Below are 21,582 nucleotides of genomic sequence, written 5' to 3'. Positions count from 1 at the left end.
TATCCTGTGGAGCAGCTGGTGGATTCAAACTGCTGACCTTGTGGTTAGCAGCCCGACTCATAGTCCACTATGTTACCAATAATAACAACAGGAGAGAAATATGTGTAATAAGTAATAAAGATGAACAGTGATTTATGGGGGTAAAAAGAACCTGTAAATACAGGATAATGGATGTCATCCTGGTACTGACTGAAGAACACTATAGTAGTATGTTGTTACCTGCGTCAGAGTCAGATTTGGCGTGGGTGTCCTGCATAACGCACAGCACATCCATCACATTCACATTGACTGTATTTGCTGTTATTCTAATTTTACTAATGGAACTGTTTTTGTTTTTTCCCATCAGGGATGGATGAATGAGATTTACAGCTATGATCCTGAAACGTACCATGCAACTTTGACACATTCAGTCTTTGTTCGGCTTGAGGGTGGGACCTTAAGACTGTCGAAGCCCAATAAAAACATATCCAGGAGAGCCAGCTACAATGAAACGAAGCCAGAGGTCACCTACATTAGCCAGAAAATCTATGACCTCTCAGACAGCAAGGTAAGCTGGAGTAACCTTGGAGGCAGAGCTGAGATGAATGAAGCTGCATTTGTAACCTTGGTTGCTTTACTATGTTTTCCCCCCACTTTTTTTTTTTTTTTTTTAAAGTATTGATACAGTACCTCTCAGAGTCCTTGAGTGACCCAAATGGCTAAGTGCTGGACTAGTAACCAGAAGGCTGGCAGTTCACACTCATCCACTTGGAGGCAAGGCCTGTGATCTTCTGAAAGGTCACAACCTGGAAAATCCTATTGAGTGCAGGTCTCCTCTGCACACTTGGGAGTCGCCATGAGCCAGAACTGACTGGATGGACACTAACCCCACCACTTCTCAAACTTTAATTGGCTTCATGTTTAATTCACATGTGCGTCACCTGGTCCTCCTCTAAAATGCAGTCCTAATTCAGCAGCTCTGGGTGGGGCCTGAGAGTATGCATTTTTATGAGCTCCCAGGTGATATCCCAGCTGCTGGTCCAGGGATCACCACACTTTGATGAGCATGGGCATCAAGTAACCTTCTGACTCTGAAAGTTAGTTTTTCAGGTAAACAAAATGTTATGTGTGGTATTACTAGGGTTCATCGCTAATAAAGCTCTGTAAATGTGAAAATGAGAAATTATGTACATGCAAAATAACCTACATTTGGAGAAAGGTACTATACACTTTTTGTTTGTGTGAGAACTGTAAATTACTTAGTATTCCCCAAAGCTAGAGGTTTCCTCTCTTCTTATAACGCACCTGAATGATCTGGTAAGCTTCCCCAAAATGGCAAAAGTATTTAAAATAATTTTCCTATTAATTTATGCTGAACTTGAGACTGATAAACTTGAACTTCCTATCTAGTTTAGTGAATTATTTTTTTCACTGAAGTTTGGCCCAGGATTATTTAAGTCCATTGCTGTCCACTCAGTTGGTATTTGAAAATACAAATATTTGTAACATTTGAAAAAAATCTTATTAAACATCTACTTTCTGGAATGACTTTGAAGAAAAGTAAATCCTTTTTAGAAATTTCTTCTGGGTTCTATAGTCATGTTATAGATAGGTGGTAAAATGATTTCACAGTCATGATTTTAGTTAAAAATACTACCAAGTGTAGATTTGTGCTGTGCATAGCACTAATACACAGTGTAGGCAATCTTTGACTTATTGTGTAAGTCATCTTTTCCTGTTCCTCTGTAGATTTATCTTGTACCTAAAAGTTTGGCTCGAAAAAGAATCTGGAATAAAAAGTACCCCATTTGTATTGAACTTGGTCGACAAGATGACTTTATGTCTAAGACCCAGACTGATAAGGAGATGTCTGAAGAGAAGCCACCCGCTGAGAGAGAGCTGGCAGGCGAGGACCCTAAGAAGCCATCTCAGGAGGGAGCAAGATCTGGCCAGCGGGATCAGATACTCTATCTCTTTGGGCGAACGGGCCGAGAAAAAGAAGAGTGGTTTAGGAGATTTCTTCTGGCGTCTAAGCTGAAGTCGGAGATCAAGAAGCCACCTGGTGTCTCTGGAAATAAACCAGGTATTAACATCTGTGTCAAATGCTTATGTATTATTTTAGGGTCTTTAGGGGAAATTCCCAGGTAGGAAAGAAGGAAGCCCACTCTGAATTGATCACTTCCTGCCACCTAAGATGCGGTCTCATGAATCTTGCATTTCAAGCTGATTGCCACTACGTCACTAGACCACTGTTGGAACTGTTTGCAGATTTGGGTTGTACTTCTTTATTTTTTAATTTTTCATTGTGAATCGAGTGAAGTTTGCATAGCAGATCATCAGTTTTATACTCAACAAACCAACTTTGCTTCATTCATTGCAATCCCCTCCACGTACCAACAGTTAACAGTATTTACTTCTATTCACTTTAACTCTGACATTCCTCCCTGTGTCTCCTGCTACCTTCATCTTTCCTCTGCTGACCTTCCTCCTGTTCTCTACTGCCTGCCCTGGCACCCGTGTTAACATGTGTCTGCCCTCTAGCCCATGAATCATTTTCACTCCTCCCTCCCCCTAGTTTGTACTTATTTTTACACAGTGGAGTCCTTTGCGAGAAGAAGCAAGAGGGGAACCCTAGTTACAAGAAGGCAGATGAGTCAGGAAGATACTTCAAGCGAGTGTTCGAGTTCCTGGCACCCCACAGGTCCTCCAAGCCGACTGGCCTTCTGTGTCCTCACTCTGTCAGTCACCACGCAGCAGTTCTTGGCTCAGCTCTGGCTAGGCAGGAGCTGCAAGGGTCACAAAAATAGTACAATTGAAGCAGCAACACTCTTGCCTCTCAGGTGCTGTGCTTGTTAACATCTGTGAGTCAGATGTGAGTAAATTTCAAGGCTAAAATGAGCTAGCATGGTGCAACCAGTAATTGTAGATCAGAGGACAGGATCAGCGAGGGGGTGTGATTAGGGAAAAGACTAAGATTGAGCCACTCTGGCATTTTGCCTCACAGATCTTGTGGATTATGGAATTGTGGGGGTCACTTAAGCCTCAAACACTACATCTCCTTGCTTTGGTTCCTTCTTTGGAAAATGGCATGGGTTTCTTCTTCTGGGGCGTTTACCAGCTGGTCATTTTGTCAGCCGTCAGCACCCTGACTTTCCATCCTGACCCCAAAACTGAGGCCTGAGACGTCACTTGGAAATACCCAAGACCACTCAAAGTCAAGATGCTGAGTGAGAACTCCTCAAAAGCAACCGTGGTCTTCTGATAGTTCTGAACGAGCACCATCCGATATGGTAGCCAGCAGCCATATGTACGAGTGGAGCACTTGATAGCTGGTCTGTCCAAATTGAGATGTGCTCTAAGTGTACAGTGCACAACAGATTTCAGAATCTTAGTACCTAAATAAGTAAGAAAGAAAGTACATTACCTCATTAGTATTTTAAATTTGATTACCTGTTGAAATGATAATATTTTAGATGTTGTTGTTAAGTGCCATTGAGTCGACTCCGACCCATAGCGATCCTGTATAGGGTTTCCAAGGAGCAGCTGGTAAGCTTGAACCACCAACTTTGCAGTTCAAACGGCTTTGCAGGTCTGACGCATTAACCCACAGTGCCACACCAGAACTCCAATATTTTAGATTGCTGTTGTTGTTGTTAATGTGCTGTGGAGTCAGTTCTGACTCATAGCAACCCTGTACAGAGTTTCTGAGGCTATAAATCTTTATGGGAGCAGAAAGCCTCATCTTTCTCTCGCGGAACAGCTGGTAGTTTCAAACTGCTGACCCTGAGGATAGCAGCCCAATTTGTAACCACTACACTACCAGAGCTCCTTAATATATGTAGGGTTAAATGAGGAGTCCTGGTGTGGCGCTGTGGGCTAATGCGTCAGACTACAGTCATTTGAACTGCAAGGTCAGTGGTTCAAGTTCGCCAGCGGCTCCTTGGAAACCCTATACAGGGTTGCTATGGGTCGGGATCGACTTGATGGCACTTCATGACAACAGCAGGGTTAAATGAAATGTGTTTCTTTATACTTTATGTGGCTACTTAGGGAGCTTCACAGTACATATGCGGCCTCCATTTGTGGCTAACATCAGTTTCTCTTGGATGGCGCTGGTCTAGACACTGACACTGAAGCGCAGAACTAGGTTGCCTGCAGAGGGGCTGTTGGACTACCAGGAAATGCCGCCTTAGCTACGCAGGGCCCACGAAGAGCAGCTCATCAGCAGCGTGTTATTTATGGACTTAACCGAAGCATTTGATTATTTTAAATGAGCTTGTATTTTGGGAACGCCTGCCAGAGGGTCCCAGACTTGTACTCCATGGTAGGAGTCAGAGGAGGGAGGACCCCTAGTGCCTGGACTCCATTCAAGTCTCTGCTCTCACACCGCTCCTGTCTTTCTAAGCACACTCTTCTGAGACTGCCTTTCAAGGCTGTGAATTGATACTCCTGACAAGTCTAAGTCCACAAATGCATGATGGAGTTGAGAGCAAAGGTAAATTGCTGGGGACCCTGTTGTCCTTCAGAACCATCTCTGAACCAGTGACTGGGACTTGGTGGCCTGTAGTCAGCTGGTAGGTGGGACTGGTGTGGATTCTCCACAGCTCGGACCAGTCTGTCAGTCTAAGAAGATGTAAGTCCTCTTGACGGATGAGCTGACCCTGAGCTCTCCCTGAGCGGTGCTGTCATTGAAATCATAGATTTCCCTGGGGGAATTCTTCTCCAAGTTGAGTAGGAGGCATTCTTGCCAAAAGACTAGTTGTGATGCAGAGACCTGGAGTCAGGCGATGCCATCCATGCTGCAGGTCCTTTCATGGGTCCGGGGAGAGCGGGAGGCCATGTGGCCTCTGGGCGGAGTTCTAGTGTGAGCTCTACACTGGAAGGTTCTTGACGTCAACAAGAGCTTTGTCCATGGGTTTCCCAAGCAGCGCCTGCTCCTCTGCTTTCCCACTCAGGGCCCATGGGAGGATGGAGAGGCTGTTCTGCGGGAAGTGAATACCAGGAAAGCCGTAGAACAAGGTTCCTTCTACTCCAAGGAACCCTGGTGGCACAATAGTTAAGTACTTGAGTGTGAACCAAAAGGTTGGTGGTTCATACCCACCAGTGTCTCTGTGGTCTGCTCCTGTAGGCATACAGTCTTGGACACAGTGTGGCAGTTCTACTGTCCTATAGGGTCACTGTGAGTCCGAATTGATAGCACACAACAACAAATTGGTTGAGGGGAGGAGGGACAACCTCTCTTGTCCCAGGCGTGAGTGGTTCAGTTTGATCTGAAGTTGTTCCCAGCTCCCTGGCTCTACATTCGGTTTGCTGGTGGAGAATGAAAGGCCGGAAAAGCGGTGCTCTATAAAACCTCCACTATTCATGGGCTGGCTGTCATCTGGTGAAAACCTGGGACCCTGGATGAGACCAGGGGATGTTACATCCTACACCTGGAGCCTCAAAAATCAAGCGATTTTTAATTTGGTTTTCAACCACTCTCCCTTCATCTGGTTTCAGTTGTTGTTAAGTGCTGTCGAGTCAGGTCCCACTCACCACTCATAGTGGCCCTGTACAGGGTTTCCATGGAGCAGCTGGTGGATTTGAACCACTGACCTTGTAGTTAGCATTCCAGTTCTTATCCTACAGTGCTGCATCAGGACTCCAGTCTCACAATAAGCCTGCATCAGGCACTTTCCACGCTGTAGACCCCTCGAGTGCTGCTGACTGGAGCTTGTGAGGCATCCTGCAGTCTGTTCTCAGCCAGTCTCTCCATCCTCACTCACCCGCCCTATGTGCGCGGCGTCTCTGTGCCCTGTCCTGGCTTTCTCCATATGCTGTTCCTCTCCCTGAAATGCTCATCCTGCACCTGGACCAGCAGACTGCCAACATTTCCCCAAGATGCAGCCCCAAGTCATTGCCTGTGCATGTCTGTCTCCGCCCTGTGGGCAGTTAGTCTCCCCTTCATTTTATCTTGAAAGTCCTCTAGTCATGCTTCAGTCATGATATTTACTACAAAAAAAAAAAAACAAAAAAACACTGATTTATCTGCCAAGGTATCTTGAGTTCAAGGGCAGAGATTACACCTGGTTCTTTGTAGAGCAGAATTGACCTCCAGACGCGCTTAATGACTAGTTTGTTGGGGGAAAGAGGGCGTGTTTGAATTTCTCTGAGCTGTGATTGAGCACTTAGTAGCCTTCTGCCCTTGGATGGCACTCGTGGGTCCTGCGCTCGTGTGTCATTGCTACACTTGACTGTCAAAGATCGCCAGGAAAAAGAGAAAGGTACCATCCAGCTCTACTCGATTGTTCCATTACTCGGAATTGCCTTGAAGATGAAGGAAAGCTTTCTAAAAATGATCTATCATCAGAGCCAACGATGTATCTCACAGGATGGGAAGTAACCTTATAAATAGCTTTGAAGCAGTCACACGAGAGCATTTTAGCAGCTTTTCACTTCACCCAGTAGTGTTTGTCCTGACTTCGCCTATGTTGCCTTCCCTTTCTTTCTCCCTATTAATGGCCACCTTGCCTTTCTTTCTCCAGGGCTTTTGCCCACACACAGCAGACACAGCAGTCCCTCGGGGCATCTGACCCACAGCCGCAGCAGCAGCAAAGGCAGCGTGGAAGAAATCATGTCCCAGCCGAAGCAGAAGGAGCTGGTGGGCAGTGTGCGCCAGAAGATGCTTCTGGACTACAGTGTATACATGGCCAGGTGTGTCCCCCAAGAAAACCGAAGCCCCCAGAGGAGCCCCGTGCAGAGCGCTGAGAGCAGCCCCACGGCTGGGAAGAAGGTAACGTCGGCTACCTGGGTCATGGCTTCACTGGTCTTCTCTTCATACTTGTTCCTTGGGATGCGTGGTCTTTGTGCCAGGCCCTGTTCTAGGCACCAGGGACATGGTGATGAACAGACAAGGGCCCTGCCCTTGGGGAGTGAGGAACAAATATCCAGTGGTGGTAGAATGAAAATAACACTGGGTAAAGGCAAATAGGGAGTCCTGGTGGGGCGCTGTGGGTTAATGCGCCAGACTGCAAAGTCCTTTGAACTGCAAGGTCGGCGGGTCAAGCTCATCAGCTGCTCCTTGGAAACCCTGTACAGGGTCGCTATGGGTTGGAACTGATTTGATTGCACTTAACAACAACAAAGGGTGGATAGAAGTTGTTGAGTGGTCAGGGAGGGCCTCATTGGGAAGGGGACCTTCTGGCAGAGACAGGACTGAAGGAAGGAAGTTGAGCCATGAGGGGGGTGGGAGGAGCTGGGGTGGGAACCAGCAGGTGGAAAGGCCCTGTAGCAGGAATGTGGTTGGGACAATCAAGGAACAGCAGCGATGACGGGGACTGGACGGTGGTGGGGACTGGACAGTGGCAGGGACTGGACGGTGTGAGCAAGGGAAGGAAGGGAGAGGAAGGCAGCGGGATGGAGGGGTTGGCAGACTACAGCAGATCCCTGGGAGGGAGGAAGAGAGGGTTTTGAGCAAGGAGTGATTTAAATCTGATTTAAGTTTTGAAAGAGAAATGGCTCTCCTTGAAGATTTGACTGTGGACTTAAAGAGTGGATGGAGTCAGGGCTGGAGCTGAGATTACCATCTGCTCAGTGCCTTTGTTGTTGTTGTTGTTGTGTGCCGTGGAGTCGGTTCCGACTCATAGCGACCTTGCACAGGGTTTCCGAGGCTGTTAATCTTTACGGGAGCAGAACGCCTCATCTTTCTCCCGCGGAACCGCTGGTAGTTTCGAACTGCTGACCTTACAGTTCACAGCCCAATTCGTAACCACTACGCTACCAGAGCTCAGTGCCTAGGGTTGAAATATATTTCAAAGATGGAAACAGCAGGATTTCCTGATGGATTTAGGTGTGGGGGGTGAGAGATTGAGAGGAATCAGTGAATTCCTGGATTTTCAGCCTGAGCGAGTGTAGGTGATCTGTGGGGCAGTTCCACGGACTTGTTAGTAATGGAGATACACTTCCCCAATAGCCACTGTATTCTCCAGTCTTCAGGCTCCTCAACTACATCAGTGCTTTTCATTACCGGTCATTGACTCCAGTCATCTATGATAAGATAAATACTATGAAGGGCGTCAAAAAGTTTGGAAGAAAATGGTGTGAAAAGATCATGGGATTTGTTCACGAACATTTTGAAGCCCCCATATGCCAGATTGTTAGGCCCTCTAAAATATTTCCTCTTCCTAGCAGTGTTAAAAACCAAATGGTATATCTCTGCACTTTGTAGATTGAGAAACTGAGGCTCAGAGATGTTCAACAACTTACCCACACAGCCGCTAAAACCTGCTCAGAGACTCTGAGGCCAGTGGGCCTTGGAGGTTGTCATCATGAGTGGGTTGGTTTACACTTTTGCGTTACCCGGGGGCCTCCACGCCTCCACACCGATGTTCTAAGACACAGCTTCCACCGTGGAGCACGCACGAAGCCTGTTTTTCATGTTCAGTCACTGGAGCTCCAGCTTAGAGACAGCGGCGTTTCTGCCCCTAATGATAGGCGTTCGGTGCCTTTCTCTGTGCCGGAAGCTAGTTTTTACTCATTCCAGTGATTCTCTTCAGTGTGGTAGAGGCCCCTAAACTGCTCACTTGACCTGCTTTAACTTACCAGGGCAAGAGGGACCATGTCAATGCCTTCACCTTCTGAGCTACTCGCTGCTGGAGAGCAGCACTCCCCTTTAGGCTGGGGTTGGTTCTAGAACTGTCTTGTTTACCAGTTGGCAAGCCTCTCTCCTTCCCCTACCCCTGCCCTTAAATTCCCTTCCCTATGGGCTCTCAGTGGCTTGGACTTTCATTCCCACAGTTATTGAGTCAATTCTGACTCACAGCGACCCTGGATTTTCCTTTGTTGTTGTTGTGAAGTGCCATCGAGTCACAACAACAAAAGAGGAAAATCCTGGGTCGTTATGACTCTGGAAAATCAACAGGAAGGTTGTGCACTGGCAGAAGAAACAGAAGTAAGAGGATTTTTCTGTTTAAAGGGTCTCCTTTGAGAACACTGCTTGCTCACTGTGTGTTATATGAACTCATTGTTACCATTAAAACCCAGGTAAACTTGGGCCTGTGTCAACCCAAGGAGTTCCTGGTACCCAGCCCCTCTACCATCGAGGCAAGATCTCTAGTATAAACTATCTTTCTAGGGACGTGGCATTCATCCCTTTAAACATCAAAAAAAAATTTTTTTTCTTCCCTAAGTCAGATGCAAATCTTTTACAGCCACATAATACTTCCTGACCCTGCTGAGCGGGCAGGGATGATTTCATTTTTCCTGGATAATGTAAAGACTTCAGTACAAAAAATTAAAATTCTGTCCTGGTGTAATGCAGGGCTCTGAAGTCCTGGCTTGGCAGTAATTCCTCTTAGTTGTCAGCTGGCTGATACTCCTATGTGCCCTTCTAGTTGGCTTTCTCTTGAGCCCCCATTTCCCATCTCCATCCTTTTAATTTAACGATTCTCTGGTAGCGTAGTGGTTATAAATCGGGCTGCTAACCTCAAGGTCAGCAGATCGAAACTGCCAGCAGTTCCATGGGAGAAAGATGAGGCTTTCTGCTCCTGTAAAGATTTACAGCTTTGGAAACCCTATATAGGGTCTCTATGGGTCGGAACCGACTCCACGGCACTTAACAACAGCAATAGCAATCTGCCACAGGCTAGGAATTAGAGAGCCTACACTCTGTGTGAACCAGACATAACTGCCTTCTTCAAAGGACTGGGCATTTGTGCTGGGCTCCCACGTCCACTTGGCCAGCCTGAAGCATGTCTGTGTCGTGTCCTGGTCCCCATGGTGGTCTAGTAGTTGAGATAGTCTTGAATAAAGTAGCTGTTTGTTGTAGTTGACTATTGCTGTATAACATACAACTCCAAAAGTCATGTCTTAAAACAGTAACAATCACTGTGTTGCCTACAAATATGCCATTTGGACAAGGCTCCACGCAGCTTGGAAGAATCTGGTCCCAAGATGGTGTACTCACAAGCTGGCTGTTGGCTGGGGGCTCACCTGAGGCTGCGGGCTGGAGGCTGTAGCTCTTCTCCATCTGACTTGCTTCCAAGAGCAAGTGTCCCTAGAGAAGGAGTTAGGTGGAAGTTGCATTACTTTTATGTCCTAGTCTTGTAAGTAGCATGGTGCCATGCCTGCCATTCTATTAGTAACACAGTCGCGAGAGACTCCCAAAATTCAAGGAGGGTGGGCTAAGATTCTATTGCTTTCTGAAGGACATGTAGATTCCTGGAGAGGAAAATAAGAGGCACCACAGTGCTCTTAAAGTTCTTGTAGCGCTTTCCATATTTTCCTTTATATGTCGGTAAAGATTGTTCATTACCAGTTTCATTTCTTACTAAGTTTGTGATTTGAGTAAATAAGGACCTTTCCCCTTCTCTGTTGACTTCCCACCCCAAAATATGTAGTTCCAAAAGTCTCTACTGTAGAAAGAGGTATTCCAGAAGCATGTCATCCCCTTCCCTCCCATCTCTCACCCCTAGTCTGTCTTTCACTGTAGGGAACACATCTCCTTAGAGTTTTGTTTATCCTCTCTGTATTTATTTCTCTTCTCCCTTACAAAAATGGGGTCCTGGTATGGCGCAGTAGGACCAACACTGAACTGTTAACCCCAAGGTCAGCAGTTCAAACACACCAACCACTTCTTGGAAGCCCTATATAGGGTCACTCTGAGCTGGAAGCGACTCAACAGCACTTAGCAACAACACTCTTAACAAAGACAAAGCATGCTATGAATATGCTCACACACCACCTCCACTTAAACCATGATATTCTAGAAATCTCTCTACACGGGTTCATAGATCATCCTTTTAATTAATTAACAAATGCATTTGGTGAATGGACAAATAAAATGTGATCTATTCATACAGTGAAACGAGTTATTGATATATGTTACAACATGGGTGACCCTTGAAAACATTAATAGACCGTGTATTGTGTTATCCCATTTGTATGAGATGTCTAGAGTAGGCAAATCCATAGACACAAAAAGTAGATTAGTGGTCGCTGAGGGTTGGGGACATGGGAGAAGAGTTGGGGAATAAGTGGGGAGTGACTACTAATGGGTGTGGGGTTTCCTACTGAGTTAAAATGTTTTTCTAAACTTCTGATGGTTATACTAAAAGTCATTAAATTGTATGGAGTATGAATTTTTTCTTAATCTATAAAGACAAGAAAAAATACAAAATGCTATTGGTAAGGCCCAATTTTGTTTGGGTTTATAGTAGGTTTGAACGAAGGGCTCTAGTGATACAATGGGTTGAACATTGGACTGCTAACTGAAAGGTCAGTAGTTCAAACCCACCCTCCGCTCCCAGGACATAGATCTGGCAGTTTGCTTCTGTAAAGATTGTTGTTGTCAAGTGCCTTCGAGTCAGCTCTGACTCATAGCAACCCTGTATAGGGATTCCGAGGAGCGGCTGGTGAGTTTGAACCGCCAACCTTGCAGTTTGCAGTGCTGATCCTCCAGCGCCGCCCCAGGACTGTACAGATGACAGCACTGGAACCCTGTGGAGCAGTTCTCTGTCCTAGACGGTTGCTCTGAGTCAGAACCGACTCGATGGCAGTGGGATGGTGGGAGTTTTCTACAGTGATTTTGTACAGTTTTTCTAATCAGGAAAAACAGACATGAAAGGGGCTTTCCAATATACCTTCTGGACCTTGTGTGGCCAAATCTTAAGACCAGAGGCTCTAAGATTTCTTTATAGCAAAAATGAAAGCTGGTCTTAGCCATCTGTTTCAGAAAACCTTACGCCACAAAATTAGCTAAATCGATACCTGTACACAGCAGTGGGCACCACACACACGCACACACTTGCACACAACAGACACACACACAGACAGGAATCCTGGTGTGACACTGTGGGTTAATGTGCTGTACCGCAAGCTCTATTTGAACCATAAAGTCAGTGTTTCAAGCTCACCAACCACTCCTCGGAAACCCTATACAGGATCGCTATGAGTCAGATCCAACTCGACGGCACACAACAACAACATACTGCTTTACCTTGGAGGTTAATTTTTAATAAAGTATAACCCAAGAGCTGCTCAGATAGGATGGCCTGTCTTCATCTTCAGACCATTGAACTCTCCAAACTTTTTTGGGAGGTGGCGAAGAACAGTCTTTGGAAAGTTATTGTTTCTAAATGTCTATCTATAGTTGAAAGAGTGACGTAACTTCCTGCCATTCAGTGACAGTATTAGGAGATAGATGCACATTTTATCCTTTTTGTCTTACTATATTTACACGGTCTAGAAAATGCATTGGAAGTGAGTTTAGCAGCCTACTGGGTCCAGATTTCATCCATGAAACTTCTTGGGTGTACTGTCTCTGTTCTGCTGCTCTTAGATTTTTCTATGTGCTCAGTGAGTCTGTGGAGATGAGCCTACTTTGGAAAAATGAACTGTTAGAAAAACACACACACAACAAAACCAACCTGCTTGTCAGTTATTTCAGAAGTTTGTTTACCAGATCATTTGCAGCTGACTTAGATGTAAATTGTGAAATAATCTTTTTTTCTTAGTATATGTTGTGCAAAGCCTGTTTCCTATGCTTAAGTACAGTTTAAAGAAAGATTAATAAAGGGTAGACTCTCCTACTTAAAGTCCTGGTGTGGCACTTCCGGTTAATGTGCTAGACTGCAAGGTCGGTTTGAAACATAAGCTCTGTGGTTCAAGTTCACCAGCCACTCCTCAGAAACCCTATACAGGATCTCTATGCACTTAACAAAGAAGATGGAAGGGAATACACAGAGTCCCTGTGCCAAAAAGAAATGGTCGATGTTCAACCATTTCAAGAGGTAGCATATGATCAAGAGCCAATGATACTGAAGGAAGAAGTCAAAGGTGCAATGAAGGCATTGGCAAAGAACAAGGCACTGAGTATAGATGGAATACAAATTGAAATCTTTCAACAAACTGATGCTGCACTGGAGGCACTCACTTATGTATGCCAAGAAATTTGGAAGGACAACTGACTGGAAGAGATCTGTATTTGTGCCCATTCCAAAGAGAAGTGACCCAATGGAATGCAGGAAATCATCAGACAATATCATTGATGTCCCATCCAAGTAAAGTTTTACTAAAGGTAATCCAAAAATGGCTGCAATCATACATTGACAGAGAACTTCCAGAGGTTCAAGCTGGATTCAGAAGAGGCCGTGGAACGAGGGCTATCATTGCTCATGTAAGATGGTACTTGGCTGAAAGCAGAGATTACCAGGAAGATGTGTACCTGTACTTTATTGACTATACAAAGGCTTTTGATTGTGTGGATCATGACAAGCTATGGACAGCATTGCAAAGTTTGAGTATTCCAGAATATTTAATTGTGCTCATGAGGAATCCCATACATAGACCAAGAGGCATTTGTTTAAACAGAACAAGGGAACTCTGAATGGCTTAAAATTAGGAAAAGTGTGCACCAGGGTTGTATTCTTTCACCATATTTATTCAATCTGTATGCTGAGCAAATAATCCAAGAAGCTGGATTATATGAAGAAAAATGTGGCATCAGGATTGGAGAAAGGTTCATTAGCAACCTGCAATATGCAGAAAATACAACCTTGCTTGCTGTAAGTGAGGAGGACTTAAAATATTGATGAAGATCAAAGACCACAGCCTTCCTGTATGATTTGCATCTCAATGTAAAGAAAATAAGAATCCTCACCACTGGACCAATAAACAACATCTGTATCAATGGAGAAAAGTTTCAAGTTGTCAAGGACTTCATTTTGCTCAAATGATTTTGTTCAAATCAACCATCAACACTCATGGAAGCAGCAGTCAAAAAAATCAAACAATGTATTGCATTAGGTAAATCTGCTGCACCAGACCTCTTAGAAGCGTTAAAGAGCAAAGCTGTCAGTTTGAGGACTAAGGTATACCTAACCCAATCCATGGTATTTTCAGTAACCTCATATGCATGCGAAAGTTGGACAATGATAAAGGAAGACCATGGAAGAACTGGTGCATTTGAGTTATGGTGTTGGGGGAGAATATTGAAAGTGCCATGGACTGCCAAAAGAACAAACAAATCTGTATTGGAAGAAGTGCAGCCAGAGTGCTCCTTGGAGGCCAGGATGGCCAGACTTTATCTCTTATACTTCAGACATATTATGACGAGGGACCAGTCACTGGAGAAAGATACCATGTTTGGTAAAGTCGAGGGTCGGAGAAAGAGGAAGACCCCCCCCAATGAAATGGATTGACAAAGTGGCAACAGCGATAGGCTCCGGTGTAGCAACGATTGTGAGGTTGGCCCAGGATCAGGCAGTGTTTTGTTCTCTTGTGCATAGGGTCGCTATGAGTTGGTACCTACTTGATGGCATCTAATAACAACAACAGTGCACTTAACTACAGCTCCCACTTGAGAAGGAAAAGGATAACCTATTCTCTTAGGTAACCACAATCTAAACAAGGTAAGTGTGCCCTGGAGGCAGCAACTTGGCACTTTCTGAATGGCCAGGAGACATTGTCCTTAGATCCATGTGTTTATTCTGAAGTCTGTCTACATAACTGGGTATGACTGAAACACAGTAGTGGAGATGATCCGGCAGAGAGAAGAGTGATTCACAAAACATGTGCAGTGTGTTGTCTGACTTCTGCTCCTCCATCCAGGGTCTAGTTAATATCTAAAGACATTTTTGTTGTTTGGTGCCATCTAGTTGGTTCCAACCCAGAGCGACCCTGTATAGGGTTTCCAAGGAGCATCTGGTGAGCTTGAACTGACAACCTTGCAGTTCAAACGGCTTTGCAGTCTGGTGCATTAACCCACAGCTCCGCATCAGGACTCTAAGGCATTGCAGCCCCAGAAAAGCACAGAGAAATACTATGCAGCCATTAAAATAGAATGAAAACATGTAAGTGAACCCCCAGACTTCCGAAGAGAGAGATGCCACAAGCCCTGAGGAGACTAGCAGGCAGCTGGTACTGAAAAAGCCACGAGGCTCACAGACAAGCTCAGCACTTGGTTCACCTGGGGCAGAACTCAGAACTCCAAACGTCTAGAAATTCACACTTAGGACATACCATAGACCTGTGGGTTACCACCAGGTACTCAGACCTACAAATATGAAATGCATGAACACCAGGTAACTTCTAAACCATGCCACTGACCTATGCACCCAGCCTCAGTGACTGGGCCCAGTCATGGCTGCCCAGAACAGGTAATACTGGTGTGAGTGCACCCTAAGGAGCATGGAGATGAAGGCCTTGACTTGTGCGTGTGTGCATGTGTGTGTGTGCAGCCTGCAAGAGCAGGATGGGATCCTTTGTACAAACGTTAGAGGGAGAGAAAATGGTGAGCCTTCCATAGATTTCTGCTTCTAGTTCTTTTGATCTTTGCTTTCTAAGGCTTTTGTTTCTGTAAGGCTGTCATTTAATTACAGAACCCAGGTAGCATAGTGGAGTATGCATTGGAGTGCTTACCATATGGTCAGCAGTTCGAGTCCGCCAAGTACTCCCCAGGAGAAAGATGAGGCTCTCTCAGCTCCCATAAAGACTTATAACCTTGGAAACCCTGTACAGGGTTGCTATGAGTTGGAATGGACTCGGTGGCCCACTTACCTCCATTATCTAGTTAAAGACCTCAGCGCAGAGAAATGTCTGCCATGCCAGAGGCCAGTTTCAGAGCAGGAGAGAAGTCAGGCTACACATCTTAACTCGGTGCTTCAGGCAGGTCCCCAAATGGGTCTGGTTCTGTTTCATCTTCCAAGCAATGGAAGGCAGAGAGAACCTGTCTAGGGTTTTGTGGTGAGTAAATAGGCGGCATGAGAAAGTCTCTGAGAGGGCCTGGCCCGTGGTAGCATGGACAACAACAATCACAGCTGTGCTCTCAGCGCATCACCCCCATGGACCACGCAGCCTCACAACACCCACTGTGGCTGCTGCCGCCGCTTTTCCCTTCCTCCCCCATCCCTCCCTGGTGCTTCCAGACAGGGTCTAGAATTAGCCTCGGAAACTTGCTCTTCTCCCACCTCACGCAATGGTTGTGGCAGATATTTCAGATGGAACTCTCCAATGGAGGTGGGGACTGAGATCTGGGAGAACAGCTGTGGAAGTGTGTGGGGCTCTCTTGTTCAGAGCCTTGATTCTCACCCTTGTAAGTCGGGCTTTAGGGAGGGGACCTGGACATCAGAGTTTTTTTAAGCTCCTGCCTCATGCCTCCATCGCCCAAACCCTGATCTCACAAGGGTTGGACTGGATGAGAGTACTGGCCATTGAGAAACGGGCCTGCCTAGGTGAGGCACGTGATCACATGTGTTGTAGATTCCGAATGTTGATGCCATGCTTTGGTCCCCGGTGACTTGGCTGGGGTAACTGTCCGAACTGCTTACCCAGTTCGTAGGAAGATGGGTGGCGAAAGACAGCCGCAATGGTGCCTTTTGTTTCTCCATTTCTCTATTCCCCAAGGTAATGTGAGACTTGCCCTTCATGGAAGAAGTACAGCTCACATAATCTCCTCATCTCCCCATGTAGGGTGGGACCTTGGGTGACTTGAAACTGAAAACCAGTTGCTTTCTAATGAATTTGGGCCCCCTTTCTTTTGCCAGTTGCCAGAGTCTCTGCCCTGTGAGGAGGAAGAGCAGGAAGCCTGGGTAAATGCCTTGCTTGGAAGAACATTTTGGGACTTCTTAGGAGAGAAATATTGGTCTGATCTGGTGTCTAAGAAAATCCAGATGAAGCTCAGCAAAATAAAGGTATTGTATTCTACATGAGGGGTTTCTGGTTCATAGCATTTCTTAGTTTCTGGATTTTTTGCATCATTATGCCCTAAGTGGAAGATAACTTGGTTTAAAGCATACGACATATGAGGGTAGTAAGTTCCTACCAAAACCCAAGTCTGGTCTGTGACCTCAGTGGCAGAATGAACTGTAGCTGCTGACCATTTCCTCAGGTTGCCCTCTCGGTTATGTTCTCTAGACGATAAGCCAGAGTTTGGTTTGCAAAAACGTGAGCTTTTGTAGCCACAGTGTCTGCGTAATTCTGTTCTCTTTAAATGAGTAACATTCTGAAATGTTGAGTCCAGAGCCCACTCAGCTGCCCGGTGAAGACTGACTACTTAGCCTCTTTCCCAAGTCCTGCTCCTCCCAAAGCTGGGAAAGTTCACATCATGCTCGAAGTTTCTTTCTGTTTGACCTTTACTTTTGGCCTGATGGTACTTTATTTTGAGCTCACTCTTCACGGAAGACCCCACCCTAGTGCTGATCCCGGCCCACTTGGAAGTGAGTTTAAGCTGCATTAAGTACTTAAATTTCTTGAAATTGTCTCTAAATGACTCATTTGCCAACCAAGCTTCCTTCCTTAGCTTACTTACGTTTTTGACCCAGTGAAGAGCCAGCCAGGGCACAATAACTTTGGTCCCAAGTCTAGATTGAGGGCTCCCGTGGTCATTAGCCGAGGTTGGTGGTTGTGAACCTTTTTGGTCATAGACATCATTGAGAGGCAGAAGCCTCCTAGTCCTCTCCCTAAAAAAATGCATGTGGGTACAAAATTTTGTCCCCACTTTTAGAGACTCCAGGTTAGTAAACTCTGAGCTGAGGTAAAATTATACAAGGAGGAAAAAGTGGGCCAGAAGGAGCTTCAAGTTCGGTTTCTGTCATCTGCTTAGTAAAGCAGTCTTTTCTGGCTTAGGTATGCTCTAGCAAGTGCTGGCTGCTGGCTGCTCCCGGTATAATCCAACCCTTGATGAAGAAGAGTCACTGCCTTCTGAACTTGGGGAGCTGGATTCAGTGCAGGGGCTTGGGAGGGCTCTCTGGACTACTGGCAGTCTGTCTGTCTGTTAATTTAAGGTGGGTTGAGCTATAGAGGGGAAGCCCGGTGATCCTCTGTCTTGGGAGTGGAGCGTTCAGCACCCGACCTTCTTGTTGTTAAGTGCCTTTGAGTCAGTTCCGACTCATAGCGACCCTGTACAGGGTTTCCAAGCAACAGCTGGTGAGTTTGAACTGCCGACCTTGTGATTCGAAGCCCAGTGCTTTTCTGCAGTGCCACACCAGGAGTCCCAGCACCCAACCTAGAGCTCACAAAACTTTTTGTGACCGAAACATTGAGCTCCCAGGCTAAAGCAAACACTGTGTTGCCACCAGCCTTATTCCTGTGAGCGGGAGGGCTGTGGGCTCCTGGCAGCATGAGACGGAAACAGGGCATGCTGGACTTCCAGACAGGATGCTGCCCTCCCTGTTGTACACCTTCCACAGTGAACTTGAAGAGGGGGTATTCCACTCTCCTTTTCTTGAGTTAGAAGTCTGTGGAGTATCTTAATGGAGGATGGTGGGCTTCCTCATTCCAAAAGAAGTGGAAGGGAAGTCTGTCGACTTCTCCCTCTGTTGGTGCTGTAGGCTTTTGCACTTCAGACACTTAGGCCTCCTTGGGTTTTCTGAGGACAGAAGAACTGAGATTAGAATGGGGAAGCGATCCAGCGGCATCAGCAGTTTCAGGGGGTCAACCTCAGTGCATCTCCATGCCCCCCACCCCTACCTGAGCTGCTGTCCTAGGAGGCTAGACAGGAAGGCAACAGGCTATTGTTCCCCTTGAATTCTGAACCTGCCACCACCCAGCTGCCCCGGGGAGGAGCTGTACCTTGAGCCCAGTCATAAGTGGACATTGATTGGCAGGCAGTGCAGAGCCAGCAGGAGGACAGAGTAGGGCCTGGAGGAGCTGTGACCTGTGACATAGAACTCCCCCACCTCATGGTGTCCCTGGAAGGAGTCTGCCAACCTAGCCCTGCAGTCCCAGACTGTCCCCTTGGCATGTGCTAAAGATTCATGTTGTGGAAGAGAGCAGCCTTCTGTGCTATCGGGCACCCAGTGATGGGTTTAAAACAAGCTGAATTGGTGCCCAGCAGTAAATACACTCTCGACCTGAGCCAGCTGCCAGTTTGCCGCCGCAGGGCCCTCTTGGGCCCCTTGTGTCTACATCAGCGTATGCTGTTCTCATTGCAGGCCCCCGACGACGCCTGCATCACTCGTCCCCCGTTGGGTTTACTCAGGAGGATAAAGAGCATGCAGTTGGTTCCTGTGCACTGAGGTGCCCTTTTGGTATTAGGAAAGGCGTTTCTGGTTGAAAAGAACAAGAGGAGCAGTAATCTTTCCATGCTTCTCCCTTGCCGGCTCAGAAGGAGATTGATTGCTCCGGAGCCTGGTACCAAGACCCAGGCAGGAATCTGAGCCAGGAGGGGGGTGTGTGTTGGGGGTAGAGTTTAGAGAGATGGTAGGAAACCCTGGCCCAGCTGCTCCCCTCCTTCCCCAGCCCACCCCATCTTTCTCAGTTTCTTTCAGCCCCTCATTCCTCTTAGGTCCAGTCTCCTATGCCCTCCTCTATAGAGACTTACTGTTATTGTCAAGGTACAGAATGGGGAGGGGAGGAGAGAGGGCCTGGGCCAGGACAAGAGGAGGGACACTTAGTTCCTGCTGTCTCTGCAATCACGCCCATGGCTCAGTGTGGGACTCGTGTTCCCATAGAAACACTGTAGGCACTGGTGACGTTGCTGGCCAGCCATCAGCCGGCTCTAACCTGGCATGCTCCGGAACACTGGGTGGTAGACAGACAATGACAGAGATAAAGGAATGTGACACGAGTACAGGATTTTGGTTGCATTTTTGGCCTTGGAGCGTTTTGTAGGCTGAATGGGAAGCCCGTCACCGCTGACAACATTGACCATTTGTAACTGAACACTGCCCTGCTCGTAGTTTGCCCTTCACAGACATCACAACCTCTTTAAAGTAATCTCTTCACGCTACCCTTATTCCTCCAAAAAATACAGAGATGATGTTCTCTGGTGAATTCTCAAAGGTTCTACATTTTTGCAGGGAGAGAGCTGAAGTGTTAAATCCATGCCTGACTGAATGCTGCCCTGATTTATGGGAATTATTCAGCAAACAACTTGATTTCAAAACAAAACAACTTGATTCTAAATTACTACAAAATCATTCTAATGTTTAACTGGAAAATACTTGGTGAGGGAAAAGCAAAGGAGGAGAGGGACTTGCCCGATTTAAAAACAGCGGCAATAAAGGCAGAAAGCAGAGAGTTCAATATGACTCCAGTCTAGTTGGGAGTCTTGCAGTTGAAGATGGAGCCACATGTTAACAGGGAAAGGGTTGCTTACTCAGTAATAGCTTGGGATCACCAATTAGCCATTTGTGGGAAGGGGGCAAGTAAGTTGAATCCCTACTTTACATCTTATGCTAAAATTCTGAGTGGATCAAAGATTTAAGCAAACAAAACTGCATCTGCATATACAAATCCAGTAGGAGGAAATATGCATGAATTCATTCTGTAATTTTGAGGGGAAGCAGAAATTTCTAAGCATGATTCCAGTACTCTCAGGCTACTTCTTTTAGAATAAAACTGGCAGATTTGGAGGCGCCCTAATGGCCACAGCAGGTGAAAAGTCAGGTACTAATTGCAACGTTGGTGGTTCAAACCCATCATGTGGTCCACAGAGAAGCCTTCCCACCCACGCCCTAGACTCTTTGTAGCACTAGTCACTCCCGGAAACTCTACATTGTTCATTTGTCTACTTCTTTATCGGTTTCTATATAAACCCCACGAGAGCATGGGACCTGTCTGACTTGTTCACAGTGCTGTCTTCAATACATGGTATACTCGGTATATTTTTGTTAAGTAAGTGATGTATCCACCTCCCCCACCCCAAAGCCTCCAAGTTGAATTGTAACTGACCTTAGCATTTTTGCCAGGTTAATAATGCAGCTCACCCACTGTTTATTTTCTTCTCCAGCTCCCCTACTTTATGAATGAGCTGACTCTGACGGAACTTGACATGGGGGTGGCTGTGCCAAAAATCCTTCAGGCCTTCAAGCCTTATGTTGATCACCAAGGTAACTCTTGCTTAACTACAGAGGGACTGCCCATGTATATGAATGTTAAGGTATCTGCATCACTCTGGGTTCAGTACCTAGGCTCTATGTTGGGAAGGGGTTGGAGAGTATTTTAAACCATCTCTTTCATGTGGAGGAGTCCTGGTGTGGCGCTGTGGGTTAATGTGCCAGACTGCAAAGCCGTTTGAACTGCAAGATCGGCGGTTCAAGCTCACCAGAAGCTCCTCAGAAACCCTCTACAGGGTAGCTATGGATTGGAAAACTGACTCGATGGCACTTAACAACAACTTTCATGTGGAAGGCGCCCTGGTAGTGAGTAGTTAACTACTTAACTACAAACCAAAAGGTCCACGGCTGAAAGCCACCTGTCACTCCATGGGAGTGAACTGTGTCAGTCAGCTTCTGCAGAGATGACAGCCGTGGGAACCCTGTGGGGCAGTTGGACTCTGTCCTGCAGGGTCGCTGTGAGTCACAGTCCACTTGACTGTGCGTTTCTGATATTTCACGTTGCGTGTCTTTCATTGAGTTATCTTTAATAATACTTGGTTGTGTTTTTGGTAAAGGTTTACACAGCAGTTTAGGTTCCCATTCAACAGTTTCTACACAAATTGTTGAGTGGCACTGGTTGACTTTCTTTGTCACAGTGGTTACAGTGCAAGGACATTCTCACTGGTTATTCTAGTTTGGCTAACCTAGTCTCCCTGCCCCCTTACCTTCTCATCTTTGTTTTAAAGAAATTGTTGACCATTTACTCTCATATAAATGATTTTTTAAAGGAGTGCAGTTGTTGATGTTG

The 21,582-nt window shown here is 46.2% G+C and overlaps 1 protein-coding gene across 1 annotated transcript in view; it reads left to right on the top strand.

The window, feature by feature from the left end:
• The first annotated feature begins 352 nt into the window (after window positions 1-352).
• Window positions 353-21,582, top strand: part of TEX2 (testis expressed 2) — a 47,904-nt gene continuing 26,674 nt past the window's right edge. Inside the window, exons 1-5 of the mRNA XM_006833583.1 lie at window positions 353-547; window positions 1,729-2,062; window positions 6,504-6,751; window positions 16,500-16,646; window positions 20,687-20,786. Of these exons, the coding sequence (XP_006833646.1) occupies window positions 353-547; window positions 1,729-2,062; window positions 6,504-6,751; window positions 16,500-16,646; window positions 20,687-20,786 (1,024 nt within the window). The remainder of the gene's footprint in view (window positions 548-1,728; window positions 2,063-6,503; window positions 6,752-16,499; window positions 16,647-20,686; window positions 20,787-21,582) is intronic.

Source organism: Chrysochloris asiatica, unplaced genomic scaffold (assembly GCF_000296735.1).
Source record: "Chrysochloris asiatica unplaced genomic scaffold, ChrAsi1.0 scaffold00007, whole genome shotgun sequence".
NCBI lineage: Eukaryota > Metazoa > Chordata > Mammalia > Afrosoricida > Chrysochloridae > Chrysochloris > Chrysochloris asiatica.
This window is presented reverse-complemented; position numbering and strand designations above follow the sequence as displayed.